Below are 17,838 nucleotides of genomic sequence, written 5' to 3'. Positions count from 1 at the left end.
GATTCGGTTGGTTCGAAAAAATTTATTTATTCGATTTTTAGATTCAGTTCAATTCGATTTTAACCGAATGCTCAATCTTAATTGCAAGTGCTTTAAATACGAAGGATCAGGATACAATTCACCTGGATTTTTCTTACTGGGTGTTACAATTCTTCTTCCTGAATATTGCATATCCTAAAGGTGAGCTAGAAAAGCTAAGAGTGGCTTGATGCTATAAGAAAGTGATCATGAAGGTCAATATTTACAGAAATCTCCCATCTTGTGGTACAATGATATATTGCATGATGCCATGAAGAGTGTGGAGAGGGGAGCAGTCTCTGTAGAGACATACAGGATAGGTCTTTGCTGAAATTTAGGTTTTGAGAAAACTGAAAGTAAAGAGATGATCCCTCATGTGGAAAAGGTCCAAAACAGAATCGGTTGAATAGGATTCACCACTCTTTTTTAGTTGTATCAATTCATTTTCATGGTAGATCAATTGTGCAATGCTCTTGTTGATACAGACAGATCATGAAGGTGACTTGGGCGAAATGCCCTGGGATGATCAATTTGCAAATTGCCAATTTTCCTTTCTGTAATTTTGGTAATCTGCAACTATAAGAAGATTATGAAGTTTCATGATAATTTTGGTAATCTGCAACTATAAGACCACAACAATGAGATCTAAAACATACTAAGCATCCAGATACAGATCTGTATCATCAACGTTGATTCCTGATAAATTAAGAGGAGCATCTGCACTAGGGATTGCCAGAATAAAGCTTATTGAAATTGAGTTGCAATATTGGCTGAGGACTATCATATGATATTCCATTGCTAGAATTTTAATTTAAAAACTATAGCCCGGACCATTAATTTATAAACTAATATATAACAGCGTCTAATTGTTAGGCAAAGACAAGCTTGAGAAAAGAACTGTTGCTGCTGATGGAGCACCAAAAAGAACCCAAAAAATCTGAAACAAAAGGGAAAGATTTTTTGTTCTTTGATAACATCATCTAAAAATGATCTAACTAGTGAGGCATCGTAGGAATCAAGTGTGCTCGCCTTACAAGAGCAAAACTAGCAATACGGCCTTCCATATATGGAACCAACTGATGTAACTTGATGCAAAACCTATTCCTTCAGCTCATCCTTGGTGATGTGAAACCCCTCGATCTTACGAGCAACCTCATCGGCACCAACCTTTTGTTTCCCAGAAGACGTGTTTGTGCTATAAGAATCATTATCATCAGCCATCGGACCCATCTGCCAAATTCTGATGGTGCCATCCTCAGACCCGGAGGCATAAGACTCACCTCCAGGAGAGAATCGCACACAGTGAACTGGACCATGGTGACCCTTGTTATAAACTGCACTTGGGGAAAAAATTAGGAATTTTTAACCTAACAGATCAATATTCTATGACTGCAGAGTTAACATGGAATACAAAAAAAAAATGAACTAACCAATTTCTTCACCCGTATGGAAATCAAAGACATGAATCCACATATCTTCTCCTCCAACAACAAATTTGTTTCCATATTTGGGCTCAAGTGAAGCGGATTCCACAGTGCATGGCATGTCATAGTTTTTCACAAGCCCAAAACTGAAAAACAAGTATCAATATTTTGATTTCAACAAAGGCTTGAGTATTGAAAAGAAAAATGGCAGAGGTAAGCTTACTGATTTGCATCCCAGAATTTGACAGTTGAGCCATCAGCAGTAGTTATATAACGTCCATCTTGACTGACTTCAGCACTAGTAACAGGTGACTTAGTTTCAAGTGTTTGCACAATTTTTCCACTTCTTATGTCCCATAATCTGAGATGATATATATTTATTGACCACAAAGGATTAGGACTACTATATGATTCAAAAGGAGGTAAACTAATATCTATATAGGAAAAAACCCATCAATGTCAGAGATCTTTGTAAAACAGTGAATTAGAACATAGAATATCATATTAGCAACAGATTATTTCTTATAAACTAGAAACCAAAAAACCACCATGCTTGTGTGTCATCTCCTCAATGCCGGCAGTATGGAAAAGGTTGATTCGGTAATATTGAGGTGCCCAGCAAGCATGATGATTAACGACTTCAAGAAGAAAAAAAGAACAAATGCACCAGCAACAAGCAAGAAGGGATTAAACAATCTAGCAATTCAAGGAAGATGTAGATAAGAATAGTCAATGAACACAAAAGGGCATCTAAGGAATAAACAGAACAAACCTCACACCTCCCATATCAGTGCAAGAACTAAGTATAGTCTGGTCACTATGAAGCCAAGCAACTGTTCTGATTGAACCAGGTGACTTATCGATCTCTCTTGGAGGTGCATCTGGGCGATTCAAATCAAATGTTCGTAATATTTTTTCAATTCCACCAGTCAACAGCAGGTGCATATTCTGCCACAAAAAATGGGCAACATGAATAATACAAGAAGAATATGATGCAGCTCGTGGTAGCCAACAAGAATGTCTCCAAAAAGGACAATTGGAGGCATTAATCGCATCAGTTCAGGTATAGATGGTAAAGCAAAACAGATGACTCATTCAAGTGATGTGATCTCTCTCATCATCTGTTATAATATGTCAGACTCAGGCATGATATGTCGTTGTTGAAGTGCTGGTTTTACAGAGGGGTATGGAGTAAATGAAGAGTCCACTATCAGAGCCATGTAGTGTTGTATTGTATTTGAAAGCCAACGGCAAATAAAATCCAGATAATGTCAGATATGCTATATTATTTATCTCAATGGTAAACCTTAGCAGATATGAAAGAAACAAACATGATATCATACCAAACACAGACACCAGACTTTGCTAGTGGGAAACAAGTGCACTAAAGGGGGAAAAAATCACAATAAACACATTGCAGATGAGGTGTTGGAGAATCCATGAACAGAAATACAATGGATTAACACTGCTAAGTCCAAAGCAAAAAGAATATATAATTCAAAAAACTGCAAATCAGTCTCATGTACCTCAGAGAAGGCACATGCTCGGACAATATGCTTATGTTCAAATGAATGTAATTCATTTCCAGTTAAAGCATCCCATACTTTCCTGAAAGAAATGAGGCAAAGATCATTCAAATGAAACATAGTGAGATCAGATGTTGTTTCCAAAGGAAATAAAAAAAAAGAGTCTAGAGCAACATATTGCTCTAAATTCTAAGAGCAAGAAACAATATTTGAATCCTAGTCCTAATAAAAGTTTTCACTACCATGGTTTAAGTTATAAGTCCACACTTGTCCAATATATGGATGATAGGTCAACTAGCCAGTTTAGGTAAACTAATCTATATAACTAACAGTTATCTCATTCATAAAATACTATGTAAATACCAATGTGTATACAACAGGCCATTGTTTGGTTAGATTTGAATACAAATCCTAATTTACCAGATGAAGCCATACTTTTTATTCTATTGTAAATGAGAAACAATGAAAATTCAGGAACCAGCTTCCTTCCTGAGAAAAATCATAGTATGAATCTTTCACAATACTGCTAGTGAAAAAAAAATTCTACTTCGACTGATTCATTTTAAAGTTAACAACAGTGTTTGAGAAAGGCATTTAGAAAAATGATCTATATAAATAACACTTATTAGTGCAAATGCTTCAAAAGGATATGAAATGTAAACTGACTTGATTTTGATGATACCTTTGCACAAAATAAATAACACTTATTAGTGCAAATGCTTCAAAAGGAGATGAAATGTAAACTGACTTGATTTTGATGACACCTTTGCACCAAATGAGGAAGATAGTGATTGATAGAATGCACACACACAATTGAATATGATAGTGAGCAAAAAGGCTCACCTTCTCCATTCATATTGAGAAAAAAGGTCACCAAACTAGGGATGATGATGCAAAAAATCAAAAAGCATCCAATCACCTATATTTGTCCTATAATTTGGCAACTTAGTAGCACCATCAATTGCAGCATTTTTAATCCCAACCTAGATCAACCTGGGTTGTTAGTAGTTCAGAGACAAAAGGTCAAACTACAACACATGATAGGGGTAAAGGTAGGTAAACCATTCAAATGAGATCAATGAGTGTAATGTTGAAGACGAATAGACAACCTGCCCTACAAAAGTTTAATTTGTTGTAGGCTCAATATGATTCAAATCATTTTATTGAGTGGAGATATATTTTCAACCAATCCAACAATTATTGGATAAGCAATATGTCAAAAGGGCAAGCTTATGGAGACTTTCTTGAATGAAAGATCTTTTCTCAACCAATCCTGCAATTATTGGATGAGCAATAAGTCAAAAGGGCAAGCTTAACGGAGACTTTCTTGAATGAAAGCTCTTTTTAGTAGCCCGCCCAACCATACAAATTTAAAACATATGCTAAGGTTGTTGTTATATTAACTCACTAACCCAACCTGTTACAAAACCTTGCCAACAACTCTCTCTAATCCCTAGCCATGCAAGCATGTTAGGATGAATCCCTTACACAATCTCTTCCCTTTGTGAAGTCACTTTTGCTCCCCACCTCTTACTGTGGCTTCTTCAACCTTCACAAGTTTGTTTTCCCCCTATGACCTCTTCTGTGTGAATCCATCACAACTAACTGAACCCTCAATCTGGTGAGGAGGATACAGAAGACGTGAGCACTGGATGGCAATTCCCAAATCTCCTCTCTACATCTTCAAACTAAAGTGGGAAGGTATCATTGAGCTCTCAAATTTCATTGTTCTTTGTGATGGCTCGAGCAAGTAAACTTGTTCAGCCACTCTCAAGCAGAGCTCTGGCAGTGCCTCCCCATGTGATTCCCTTTCTCTTCCTCTTCTCCCAGCAAGGTTTGCAATGAGCCTCTCATCCTTGTCCAGTGATTTCAGTGGCAAAATCAATGGAACTCAGGCTTCCCTCTCCTTTTTGCTCCATAATGAGTTCCAACAATCTTTTGTTCTTCCTGAATTGGACAGCAGCTATGGCTTGGTTCGGCAAATCCTCTTTCCCAAATCTTCTCTCTATATCTTCACACTAAGGTAGGAGGGGAGGGATCATTGAGCTCTAGAACTTTGTTGTTCTTCGTGATGGTTCAAAAAGTAGTGAATTTGTTCTGCCACTCTCAAACAGGGCTTCAGAAGTGCCTACCTGTGTGATTCCTATTCGCGTACTCTTCTTGCAGCAAGGTTTTTGTTGAGCCTCTTAACCTTGTAGCTGTCCAGTGATTGCAGCAGCGAAATCAATGGTAAAAGAATGGTCTATGCATACAAGATATCTTCATAGCATATTGTTGGAAATAAATAAAATGGCATGCCCATTTTGTATTTAGCATTTAAAAAAAAGTGCATGTTATCCTCATGATATCTCAAATGATTGTTGGCGGGCAACTACTTTGTGGGAAAAGGGGCATGAAAGAAAGCAAGAAATCTTCCATGTTCACCTTTTTTATTCTAAGCCAATATTATCTCTTTAGATTTCACCTATATTATTAAATGCTTGTGTATCTTTCTATGCAAGATATCCGTAAAAGAAATATTCAAAGTTCAATATGCAAGACATCCTACCCTACATATTCATATGGTCCTATGCTATTGTCCCAAATGTCAATAGAAAGACACACAATTAAGATCAGGCAAAAGCAGAGATACAAATTTTTAAGCAATCAAGGAAAAGACTAAAGTAATTAATACTAGACTTGGGAACAAATGTACAAAAACACAGCTAAATTATTTGCTTATCTTGAAATATAACACAAGGATGAGTCATCACAAATAGAAAACGTAATGCAAATATTCAAGGAACACAAGATTAAATGCCCAGCACATTTATAGTACTGAAGTTAAACATCATTCCAATTTTGACTTTCATAAATTTTGTCATAAATTATGGAATATTCTAGATAAAATGGCATACGCAGAAAAATCAGCTGATCCAGTAGCTGCACGTAATGCATTGGTATCAAGGCAACAACTCCAAACTGCACCTTTGTGCCCTTCAAAAGTACCAATCCAATCTCCCGTCTCACCATTTCTAAGCATTGGATTTGCATCTACAATGTCAAACAAGCATTATCAATTTGAAATATCTTGTTGAGGATTTAATAGATATTAAACTCATTTAGTATGCAATTTCTCCAGACATTACAAAATGTTTTTGCCAGAAACAAGGAAAAAGGGCTACCCACCAGAATCATTCATGGGCAGAAATCAAGGTGAAACAAATTAGAGAATCTTATTCATCAATATTTTATTCTATCTGAAGTTCCAATGAAAATTAACACAAAAGTGATGATAAAAAAAGGAGAAACATAATGAGCATATTGTCAAGTTTTATGAATCTATTGGTGTAATGCTCATCAGGAGCAAAGCAAGTTTTTCAATAAAAATTATGAGTTTAGATAGTGTTGTAAAACGAAGAAAAACCAGAGGATCAGCAATAAGACTCCATCATTAGAGTACTAGAGGCTGGAATATATCTCATGGAAAGCCTTAACTCCAAATTTCAAAGAATTGTCCATTTATTCAAATATTTCAGTGATAAAATAACAGGAAACACTGGGATTGTAACTCAAAAAGGCATTTTTCACCTTGAAATTCAGAATCAAGACACGAAAAATGAAATGTGACAGTCTAAAGTTTTACAACCAAATGTGACAATCTAAAGCATCTGCCTACATTTACCTTTTTCTTCTATGATTTCTCTCTTCACTATATTATTTTCTTAATTTGCTTAGCATCATTGCGACTCAGTATTCACCAATGCACTCTCTTCCTTCTTCCTTTCCACAAATACAATGAAGTATGCATATTGTTCAAATTGACAAATACTAATGAAATTCACTATTTAACATCTGAGAACTTTAGTAGGACCTCCAATTATTCCTAGATAGAAACAACCCACTAGTGTCATGTCAATGAATGTAAAAGCATTAGCTTTCATCACAGTTCCTCTATTTCCTTTAAGAGGACAACGATAAGGATAATAAATTACTGTATGAACAGATGGGACACTAGCCAAAAGAGTATTAAAAGAGGCCAGAAAGACTGCAGTATATGCGAAAGCAAACAATTTATGCAAGATGCCAATGGACAAGAAATAAACAATTTCTTGCAAGATGCCAATCATTGACATAAACTTATGAACTATGGTATACGATAATATTTCTTATGGCTAGATCCACATCGCAGACTAATACAAGTTGAGGGATAGTAATTTCTATTCAATTTAATCAGTGAAAAATCAGCAACTGATCACGTATACAAGACTGACAAAAGAACATCAAGAATGATCCGCCGATACAACCATAAGAGGAATCTTATTGTTACATTCAAGTCTCAGATTTGCTTTATTTTATTGTTCTGCACACTTAAATCTTTTAGTTTTCTTCATTATTTGTAACGATCGTCTACAAATTCAAGAATCATTGATCCCAAATAAATACAACAGAAACAAAGAAATGCTCACCCTTGCTTGCACTGATCAGGAAGAATCCATCCGGTGTAACAGGGCTGTAGAACAAATCCACGACGGGCCGTGAATGCCCATGGCACACAAGAGGAACTGCCACCTTCTTCTTCTCCATGGATTAAAGAAGGCTATGCGACAGTCGAGGAGCAAAGATCACTGGCAAATAGGAAACCCTAACCCCATAATTTCTAACAATAACAAATCCACCTCCAAGATTAAAAAGAAAACGAAGATGGAAATCGACAAGAATCCTCAGCAGAGATCGCCAAGAACAACGTATTATCTACAACACTGCGGGATCAGTCTCTGGGAACAAAAATAGGAGCAAAAAAGATCATCATAAGAACGAGGAACGGCCCCCGGCGGTGAGTGAAGGGGGAGCGCCATTTTATACGCGGAAGGGAAGAACGGGATGGAATACTCGCCGTCCGATCAAGATTTTAACAGCTCCAAAGACGCCTATATTCCTCGCCTTGACCGGTTGATCCTCAATATGCGAGGAGGTCCCAAGATTTAAGTAAAATTCCACATACTCGTCGAAGTTCATCAAAATTTTCACTCCCCCTCCTATAATTTAAAAACACTGTCAAAATTTACCCCTAGGGTTACGGTGTAAAGACAAGATGATTTCGTAGTTAATTAGGTATTCATAGATCGATTTTCAACTATGACACACTACATTAGGGGTGTCAAAAATAAATTCGACTCCGAGTCGATTTGAAAAATATCAAATTAGGATCAGAGATTTTAGTTTGGGTCATATTGGATTGGATCTGAAATCTAATTTGAAAATTTTTTTGAGTCGGATTGGATTCAAATTGTATTTGAGTTGGGTTCGATTATTGACCTGAATAAGTTAAATCAAATTGTATTTGGGTTGGGTTCGATTTGGATTGACCTGAATAAGTTAAATCAAATTGTATTTTGAAAATATATATTTTATGTATATAAATGCTAAAAGATTAGTATGACAATGATGAAATATTAAGATAAAAAAGTAAAAAATTATTAGAGAAAATAATTTAAAATTTTTATTTTAATCAGGTCAATCGGGTTATTCGAGTTGGTTGGGTTATCCAGGTTTAGGTTTATAATTTTCAAATTGAGCTCGAGTTCGGATTGAGATTTTTTTGTAATATTCTATTCTTGCTTCGACTTAACCCAAATTCATTTGACTTACTCAAATTGACACCCCTATTGTGGATTAATTTCCTCTAGTGAGAAGATAATTTTAGAACGCTGACTACGAAGTGATATATTGTTCATGCTTTCCAATTTACCTTAGTGACCGATGAGAAACTTTCGTGAGATCGGACCGGTCACTTATAGGATTAATCGATTCAAATAACTGAATACCTGAATTACCAAAAAACACACACAACTTCAGCATAAGATGGAATCCGTCACCCCCAGCACAGTCGCCCCCATGACCATCTGTGAAGAAGTAAATTGAGAAGCTGCAGTTAGCCACTATGAGAGAGAAGGTATTGCCTACTTTGTCAAGATTCAACCTTTGTCCACCTCAGCAAATTTGACTCAAAAAAATACTCTTTTGCAAAAAGGTAGAATCTGTCAGTTGACCACGACGGAGGAAGGTATTGTCTCAGTTTTACTGAGATTCAAACTTTTGTCCTCTTCTGCAACTCTGCTTTATCATAATCAACTCAGCTATATATATATATATGCCCCGGGAGCTGATTCAAAAAACACACACACACCATCTCCAATTGATCAATTGGGCTTATTAACTTAACTAATGGGCTCGACCCAAATCCAGGCCCATTAGAAAGCCTGAAATGAGAAAGACAATTGAATTGATCTCTTCTTCTAATCTCCAATGTAACTTAACTCCAGCTTCTAGGCTAAACATCTATAGCCCGAAACCGCTAAGCTGAATCGTAAGGTTTAGCTAGCCCAATGGTTCATCGGTTCGATTCCGATTCGTAAAGTAGGTGAAGTTGGTTGTCTCTGGCTGATCATGATCAATTCGACTGCCCTGAAAGAAACATTATATTGAAGGCTCGAGCTGTAGGTTCCACTGCTTTAACTCCACAATTAGCCTGACTCAAAGGCCGTGACAAAACTGCAACAAATGTACACAGGACCACAAAACAGGTACCATCCTCCATTTCCACCCAACCACATGGTGCAGTATCCACTGTCCTGCTTGTCACAAGGCCTCCAAAGATCAAACATGTCACATGTCCCAAAACCCAAACAAGGAATCCAATTCAATTCCTCTCTAGGCGACCATGATGCCATGGATCGTTAGTTCCAGTCCAGTCGAGAACGTCAGTCTCAGTTATCGTCGTCGTCGTCGTCATCATCGAGCTGTGTGTTGTTTGCTCTGATTACTGATGAGGAAGCTAGCAGACGATAGCAGCAGTACTAAATGTGTTAAGAAAGATGATGATGAGAGAGTATGTACAGAGTGGGCCTCCCCTCCCCCCTCACAATGCTGGTGCAGACAGCAACAATATTCAAGCGATCGAAGAGATGGCCAACTACAAGGATGGCGACCGGAGATAATGGTGGGGATGTCGGGTGTCTGAGTGCGGGCAAGGTCTAACTCAACCATGTCGGCGGGTGGTCGGGGGAGACCTGGATTGTGATATCCCCTAGCTCCCTTGCTCACCAGTGCTGACTGCTCAGCATTCAATTGCTAAAGCTGGAGAAAGGCATTCAATGGCCCTACAAGAAGAACCACCCTCCAGTTAAGGCTAGCTACCTGATGGGGTTGAATGAATTTGCAGGTACGTATTCGATCGATCGATCACCATAGAGATACGATAAGCTCGATCTATCATTAGAGTCTTGGATGACAAAAGGTAAAAGATTTTCAATTCATGCAAAGATTTAAGTCGAGCGCCTGCCAATCATTTTGTAGTGGAGAGGAAATCTATGGATGGGGCCACGAGATCTTAATCAGTTTAATATCTCTCAGTGTGTTTTGTTTGGATGGAGGAGATGATCTGATCTAGCGATGTGGACATGCATGACTCATGCGTGGAGTGGTGATAAGACTTCACCATTGCTATACGTGATGTAGGAATTATGATCCTATAGCTATTTTAGCCATGCACACAATGGGAGAGGATCTAGTGAAAGCTAGCTGAGTAATTATTATGATCCAAATATACTGTTCTCGTTGAAATCGATATATCGAGATGTTTCATGTCTATCTAGTGTGATTTCATATATCCATTGTGTTTTCTTGTTTTAGGGTTTCAGGAAGATAAAATGAACTCTTCTTTAAAGCTAATAAGATGACTACATGACTAAATTATCATGTTTATTCGCTTCCCTCTTCTTCACCTCCTTAATTTCTCGTTCAACCATCAATTATTATCTTTTTTTTTAATCCAATCTCAACCTATTCCCCACTTGTTCTTCTTTTCATAATCCTTTTTTTGACTCTTCTTATTTGTTCAATTATACACTACAAAAATACAGCCGTTTAACAACAAAATTTTGCGACGAATAATATTCGTCGCAAATTTAGGACAACTTTTGCGACGAAAAAAGAATTTGTTATCAATTTGTAACGAAATATGCGACAAAATCATTTTTGTTGCTATAATTGTGATGACCAAAATTCGTCGTTAATTTGCGATGAATTTCACTATTCATCACAAATTAGCGACGAAATCACAGATTCGTCGTTAAATTTCACGATTCCGCCGTCACTTAAATACCTGGACCCACTTGATTTGGCGACGAATTCACTATTCGTCGCCAAATTGGTGACGAAATGGCTGATTTGTCGCCAAATTGGCAATTGAACCGATAAGAATTTATAGAACACCCCTATTCACTTAACAAACAACTTAAGCCCTTGATAATAATACAGCGATAAGGTGCTTAATGGTTTATTACCTAACACTTACGCATATATTTTCTTTTAATAAGATGAAAAATTTAAAACGTTGACTATTAGACGTGGAGATGCATATACTGATGATCAATAAAAAAATTTCTATGGAATCAAAAGTATCACCTTTTTTTTTCTTATTTAACAGACAACTTAACTTTAATTTGAACCATGCGTTGAACCTAGCCCTCGCTTTTATACTCGAAGGAGATAAAATAATCAGAGAGAGAGAAAAAAAAACAATAATTATGATTAATTAAACATTTCGCTTGTTGTTCTGTTCCCCAAAAGATTAGAATGTGCATTGCAATTTGTGCATGTTTAAATCATATTTTAACGTGATTAATTCATTCTCAGTCTTCTGCTGTGAAAGTGGTTTCTTCTACAAAGAACAAACCCTTCCAAATTGACGGATTTGTGTGAAGAAAATTCACATGGTAGCTTGCAAGGACCGGCATCAATTTATTATATTATAGTATATTATAACATTAATTCCACGACAATCACACCATTAATTATTTTTAATTGCTAGCAAAACCAAAAAGCTAACTATTAGTTAATAATATTAAATTTAACAAGAAATTTAAATGATATACTAAATTGGATAAATTAATTAATTATCACACAAATCCAAAGAGATCATTCCATGAAAGTGGCTACCTAACTAACCAAATAACTCAAAGTGCATGCAATTCCCGGTATGTTCGTACCTGAATTGTCTTTATATAGTGAAATATTTTTTTTTAAAAAAAATATATATTTGTAAAATAAAGGGCCTACTTATTATTATTTGTTGTTTGTTTGTTTTGCATATATAAATGCTAAATTAGCTCAATTTTATTTAAATTTGATCAACACACATGATTTCTCGATCGGCTCGGTCTCTCGGCTAAGCTCGACTCGTCCAACAAAGCAAATTAGTGCGGCTAAGTCATCGATCGATCAAACAGATTAAAGCCATCCATGTACATGTTTAGAAACTTTGAATGAGGCTTCTTCCTAGTTCCAACTGTGGATCAGATGTGCATTTGCCAGTGTATTTATTGGGCACCTAACGAGAGGTAGGTGTGTCAAACAGTGTCTTGCCTCACCCAAAATTAATTAAACATTTGGCTCATTATTGCCTCGACACCCAACTCCAACACCAGCACCCACTTTATGGCAGCAGCACTGTGCCATTGTTGTCAATAATTTGCCATACACAAGGTTGTTGTTGTTGTTGTTCTTCTCGACGTCAATGGCAATCATTGTTTCAGCTCGGTGACAGAGGAGAGTGAGAATTCTCCTCCTCCTCCTTCTCCTTCTCCTCCTCCGGGGCCTGGGAAACAGTGCAAGATGAGAGGAGGTAGCAAGCGAATGGCAATCAGTTTCTCATTTATGGAAGTAGGTCCGGGAAAAGGATGCCAGGGGTCAACACCAGATGAACAGAGTGTGTGATAAACAACTCTTCTTGATTGAATGGGAACTGGAAGAAAGTTTAATGGCCGACTGCAACCTCGTGACAAGGAGAGGCATGCAGCAGCAGCAGCAGCTTCAGACAGAGCCAAAGAAGGAGGAGTGTTGAATATTCTCAGTCAGGCGCCGTCTCACTCCATGGATTTCACGGGGAGGGACACTGAAGCAGAGCTGGGAGTGCAAGAAAAGATCACCAGCTCTCGTTGCACGCCGCTGCCACCAAGCTTCAGGGCTCATTATCCTTATTCGACAAAAGCTAAGGGAATAAGCTTCAGTGGCGTGCTATCCTTGTCTGCAGCGCAGGGAAGCACACGTCGCTGATCGCACAGGGCTCGGCGACAGGGAAGGAATAGGCGCTTGGAGGATTCAGTTTAATGCGCGAAAGGGACAAGGTGCAAATGAGCAACATTTGGGGGCTCCTCAAACTACTAGTGGGAGAGTAACAGAGGAGATCGAAAGCTTTGGCCATGCCTTTTTTGTTTTGTTTCTTTGTCGGATTCAAGCTCGTTTAAACGTTATCAGGCTCTGTTTATCTGTTGGGAGAGGAGAGGAGAGGGGAGGAAGAAGAAGTCCAGATGTGTAAATAATATTTTTTAAAAACTATTTCACATTAAAATTAACTTTTATTTATATTTAAATTTCTTAATTTAATTAAATAGGTTTCTTATGTGCTATAACCTCAAAATCTGCTTATATAGATAGAACTTATTTGGAATAATTATTTATGAAATATCATTTATTTTTTTAAAAAATAAGCCATTTGGTTAATTAAATAAAATTTAAAGCATCTAAATTTGAAAACAATTTCTTTAAAATGAGCATTATCTACTAAATGAAAGGCATTTTAATTAATTTTATATTAGTACGAAGAGAATTACTGTAACAAAAAAAACACAGAGATTTTATTTTTGACCAAAAATAAAAAATTGCTATAAATAATAATAATAATTATTATTATTATTATACGAACAGTGTAGGTTTGTTTTATCCCTCTTTACCTAATTGATCGATGGATCTCGCGTCAATAATGGACTACACCCATAAAGCGCAGCTGTGCGACCACTTGTGAACAGGTCAATTTGGTCATTACATCCCCACGTCGTTGACCCTTCTAACCCCGACGGCGGCCCCCAACGGCGCCGGCTCTGCTCCCAACTGCGCCTATATAACTCCGCTCTCTCTCTCTCCCCCCACCTCTCTCTCAAAATCCGAAGCTATACCCTCCCCGTCCTTCGCTTTTGGACTCAGCTAGCTCCCTTGCTATAAAACAAGCCGCAGGGAAGCAGCCTCTGTTTCTGCTCCTCCCGTGGACTGCCAAGCATGGAGGACGACGGGGTGCGGTGGTGCTTGGCCGTGGCCGTGGCTGTGGCCGGCGCCGCGCTGGCGTGCATGATGCTCAAGGTGGCGGACTTCCTGTGGTGGCGGCCGAAGCGGGTGGCGGAGCACTTCGCGAGGCAGGGCATCCGCGGCCCGCCCTACCGGTTCTTCATCGGCTGCGTCCGGGAGATGGTCGCCCTCATGCTCGAGGCCTCCGCCAAGCCAATGATCCCCCAGAACTCCCACAACATCCTTCCCCGCGTCCTCTCCTTCTACTACCAATGGAAGAAAACCTACGGTAAGCACGCGCTCTCCCAGCTTGGTTCTTCACGATAGCCTTCATCCATTTACATTGTGACAAAAATATGCGAATTGTTCGGTGATCTTCCCTGTTATTAACATCTTGTTATTCCACATTTTTTCTCTCTTCGAGTCCCCACCTTGTTTTCGATCCCGTCGTCTGCATCACTGTCTACTAAATGACCCAGTCCCAGTGAGCTTTACTGCCGTACCAGCTGGTGGTTTTTGCCTTTATCCACATAGAAGAGAGGGACACACTCTGCTGCCCTACTCTTTCACTGAGCTCTGCCTCAGGAAATAGTCCTGTAGTTCTCGAGCTCTTCCAGCGGCTGTTACTTGTTAGCTTGCTTTCCTCCGCCGCCCCCACTTGATGTTAGCTTCCTCTGCTACGCTGCTCTGCTCTGTTCTGCTCTGTTCCGTAACTATATGGTTTTCACTTCTCTTTACTGTGACTAATTCTAATTAGAGAGTGGATCAAAATGCCTTTTTGCAGGCTCCACACTGCTGCTCTGGTTCGGGCCTACGCCGCGCCTCACTGTCGCCGATCCCGAGCTCATTCGGGAGATCTTCCTGTCGAACTCCGACGCCTTCGAGCGCTACGAGTCGCACCCGCTGGTCCGGCAGCTCGAGGGCGAGGGCCTCGTGAGCCTCCGGGGCGAGAAGTGGGCGCACCACCGCAAGGTCCTCGCCCCCACCTTCTACATGGAGAACCTCAAGGTGAGCAGGCACGCTTGGGCTCCGGCATGCAATCCTTTGTATGATATATGGTAGTCATTCGAGACGTTGCCGCATTGTTTGTTCCAGCTTCTGATGCCGTTTATCGGGAAGACGGTGTTGGACATGGTGGAGAAACTGACGGCGGTGGCAGCCGGCGAGGAGGTGGAGATCGACGTGTCGGAGTGGTTCCAGACGGTGACCGAGGACGCCATCACTAGGACAGCCTTCGGACGGAGCTACGACGATGGGAAAGCCGTCTTCCGGCTGCAAGCGCAGCAGATGGCCTTCGCCGCCGAGGCGTTCCGCAAGGTCTTCATCCCTGGCTACAGGTTCTTGCCGACGAAGAAGAACAAAGACTCCTGGAAGTTGGAGAAGGAGATCAAGAGGAGCTTGGAGAGGCTGATCGGGCTGCGAAGGAAGCGTTCGGACGAGGACGACGAAGGGAAGAGGCACGAGGGCAACGCGAAGGACCTGCTCGGCCTCATGATCGAAGCGAGCGCCGGGAAGCAGAAGGCTTCGGCGCGGCTGTCTGCGTCGATGACGGTGCGGGACATCGTGGAGGAGTGCAAGACGTTCTTCTTCGCCGGAAAGCAGACGACGTCGAACCTGCTGACGTGGACGACGGTGCTCCTCGCTATGCACCCCGAGTGGCAGGAGCGCGCCAGGGCGGAGGTCCTCCGCGTTTGCGGCGGAAGCGCACAAGAGTTCCTCTCCCGTGAGCACCTGGCCAAGCTCAAGACGGTAATATCAATCAACATTAACTCCGATCACCCTCCAATCTCGACATTTGAAAATATTTTGATTCAAGATCAATCTTTTCTTTCATTCAGTTGGGGATGATACTAAACGAGACGCTCCGGCTGTACCCGCCGGCGGTGGCGACGATCCGGAGAGCAAAAGTGGACGTGGAGCTCGGCGGCTGCCGAGTGCCGCGGGGAACAGAGCTGCTTATCCCGATCATGGCCGTGCACCACGACGCGCGGCTGTGGGGCCCCGACGTGGCGCAGTTCAACCCGGCACGGTTCGCCGACGGCGCCGCTCGCGCCGCCACCCACCCCGCCGCCTTCATCCCCTTCGGCCTCGGCGCGCGCATGTGCATCGGCCAGAACCTCGCCCTCCTCGAGGCCAAGCTCACCATGGCCATCCTCCTCCGCCGCTTCGCCTTCCGCCTCGCCCCCTCCTACGTCCACGCCCCCACCGTCCTCATGCTCCTCTACCCCCAGTACGGCGCCCCCATCCTCTTCCGCCCTCTTCCTCCGCCGCCCTCCGACGATCCAAATCCAAACCTCTCCTCGTGACGCCGCCTCCTGTTTTGTGTATTACAGGTTGACTAATTAAGCCCCTGCAACCCTGTAAGCTCGTGACCAGTGACCACCACCATTACTAACTCGGCAATGTAAAAGCTTGCCACAAATTTGGCTGGAACAGTTCGCTCAACAGTTTCATTTTCATTTAACTCAGGTAAATTCTCCCCAAAAAACGAATCTTAAATCTAGAATTTATCATCAGAAGCTCGATTCATCCTTTGGCAAATTCACCTACGTTAGTGGTGGAGTGGAAGTAGAAGGACGGAACAGTGAGCACCTGCAAAAGGGTGGCGATGATTGGACACTTATTTTGTTGGATGGACGTTAAAAGTGTGGGCTAGCTGTCACACTGCACGGCGTGAGCCAGTGACGACAGAGGTGGCGGCACTGTCGCTAGCAGGGCACAGAGTGGGTGCTCGGCGGCGAGCCTGCCGGAGGCAACAGGCGCAACCAGAGCAGGCGACAGAGCGTGATGGGTTTTGGCTGCTTCTTGGTCGTTAGGAACACTGCGCTCGGATCATTCATTCCGCTGACGCTGTTGGCCATGTGGGGCTCCTCGCTACCTTCTGCTCGCCCTTTCTCCGAATCATCATTTCCCTTCCCAAACTGTGACAAATCCGAAAGACACAAAAGAGGCTGATAGACAACTGGAATATAGTGATTTTCTTAAAAGATCTAGAGAAGAAAATGAGTGAAAATTAAAAATCAATGGCATTCGTTGTCTCTCTAGAAACATGCAAAGGTTCTCAGGGTTTTTGTTGTCTCTCCAACTCTGTCGACGCTCTTTGGGTAGGCGATACACTCTCTAAGACAGACAAACTCAGAGTAACTATGTACTCGTCGATCGGACTTCAATCACTTGTTTATGAAAACCAATTCTCAATCCAAATACCACTGTTCAATTCTCTTCTTGTGAGTCGATAGATCTATCGGCATTTTGAATCACATGGAAGGATCAAAACCCTCAAATGATGGGTGAAAGCAGCCTTTTGCTCAAAAGACAAGCTCTAAGCTTCTCTTCTCATGTGTCTCTGGTCCCCATGATTCATTAATTGCATGTGGAAGGCAGTCAAGGGAGGCAAGCCAATTAGCCCCCTACAGTCTCCATACTCCTCTCCCTCTGCCTCTGTCTCTGCACTCTTCGTAAAAAGAAATTAACATGCTCAAATGATACAGTCAAGACCACTCACCTTTCTTCATCATTGCTAAGTAGCTTTCTGCATGGAGAGACTATGAGCTTCAAATGATGAGGCTAACTAGATAGGGTTTAATTAAAAGAGCTTTATGTCTCCATTGATGTGGTTATCCGGGGAAGAAGAACTTTCTTTGTACTCACATGTCCTATGGAAATAAGAGTAAGAGCGACCCCAATTATTTGTGTCTTGTCGTTTTGCAAGTAGAGATGTGAAGGAATATTATTACTGTATTACGATCGAGGATATTGTCTGAGCA

At 40.8% G+C, this 17,838-nt stretch overlaps 2 protein-coding genes across 2 annotated transcripts; one reads left to right on the top strand and one right to left on the bottom strand.

Annotated features, from left to right (window-relative positions):
- Positions 1 to 851: 851 nt before the first annotated feature.
- On the bottom strand, positions 852 to 7,773 carry LOC141833328 (uncharacterized). The gene is made up of 7 exons (XM_074720743.1): positions 7,417 to 7,773; positions 5,866 to 6,001; positions 2,969 to 3,050; positions 2,215 to 2,390; positions 1,666 to 1,803; positions 1,449 to 1,588; positions 852 to 1,352 (listed from the first exon to the last, which is right to left on the bottom strand). Exons 1-7 carry the CDS (start codon positions 7,532 to 7,534, stop codon positions 1,117 to 1,119), a joined length of 1,026 nt encoding a protein of 341 aa, XP_074576844.1. The 5' UTR covers positions 7,535 to 7,773; the 3' UTR covers positions 852 to 1,116.
- A 6,187-nt stretch (positions 7,774 to 13,960) lies between these two features.
- LOC141833579 (cytochrome P450 734A6-like) lies at positions 13,961 to 16,588 on the top strand. The gene is made up of 4 exons (XM_074721059.1): positions 13,961 to 14,360; positions 14,856 to 15,079; positions 15,167 to 15,820; positions 15,910 to 16,588. Exons 1-4 carry the CDS (start codon positions 14,066 to 14,068, stop codon positions 16,375 to 16,377), a joined length of 1,641 nt encoding a protein of 546 aa, XP_074577160.1. The 5' UTR covers positions 13,961 to 14,065; the 3' UTR covers positions 16,378 to 16,588.
- The last annotated feature ends 1,250 nt before the right edge of the window (positions 16,589 to 17,838 follow it).

Source organism: Curcuma longa, chromosome 8 (assembly GCF_044706935.1).
Source record: "Curcuma longa cultivar G26 ecotype Majalengka, Jawa Barat chromosome 8, ITB_CL_G26_1.1, whole genome shotgun sequence".
NCBI lineage: Eukaryota > Viridiplantae > Streptophyta > Magnoliopsida > Zingiberales > Zingiberaceae > Curcuma > Curcuma longa.
Note: the sequence above shows the minus strand (reverse complement) of the source record. Positions and strands in the feature narration are given on the sequence as shown.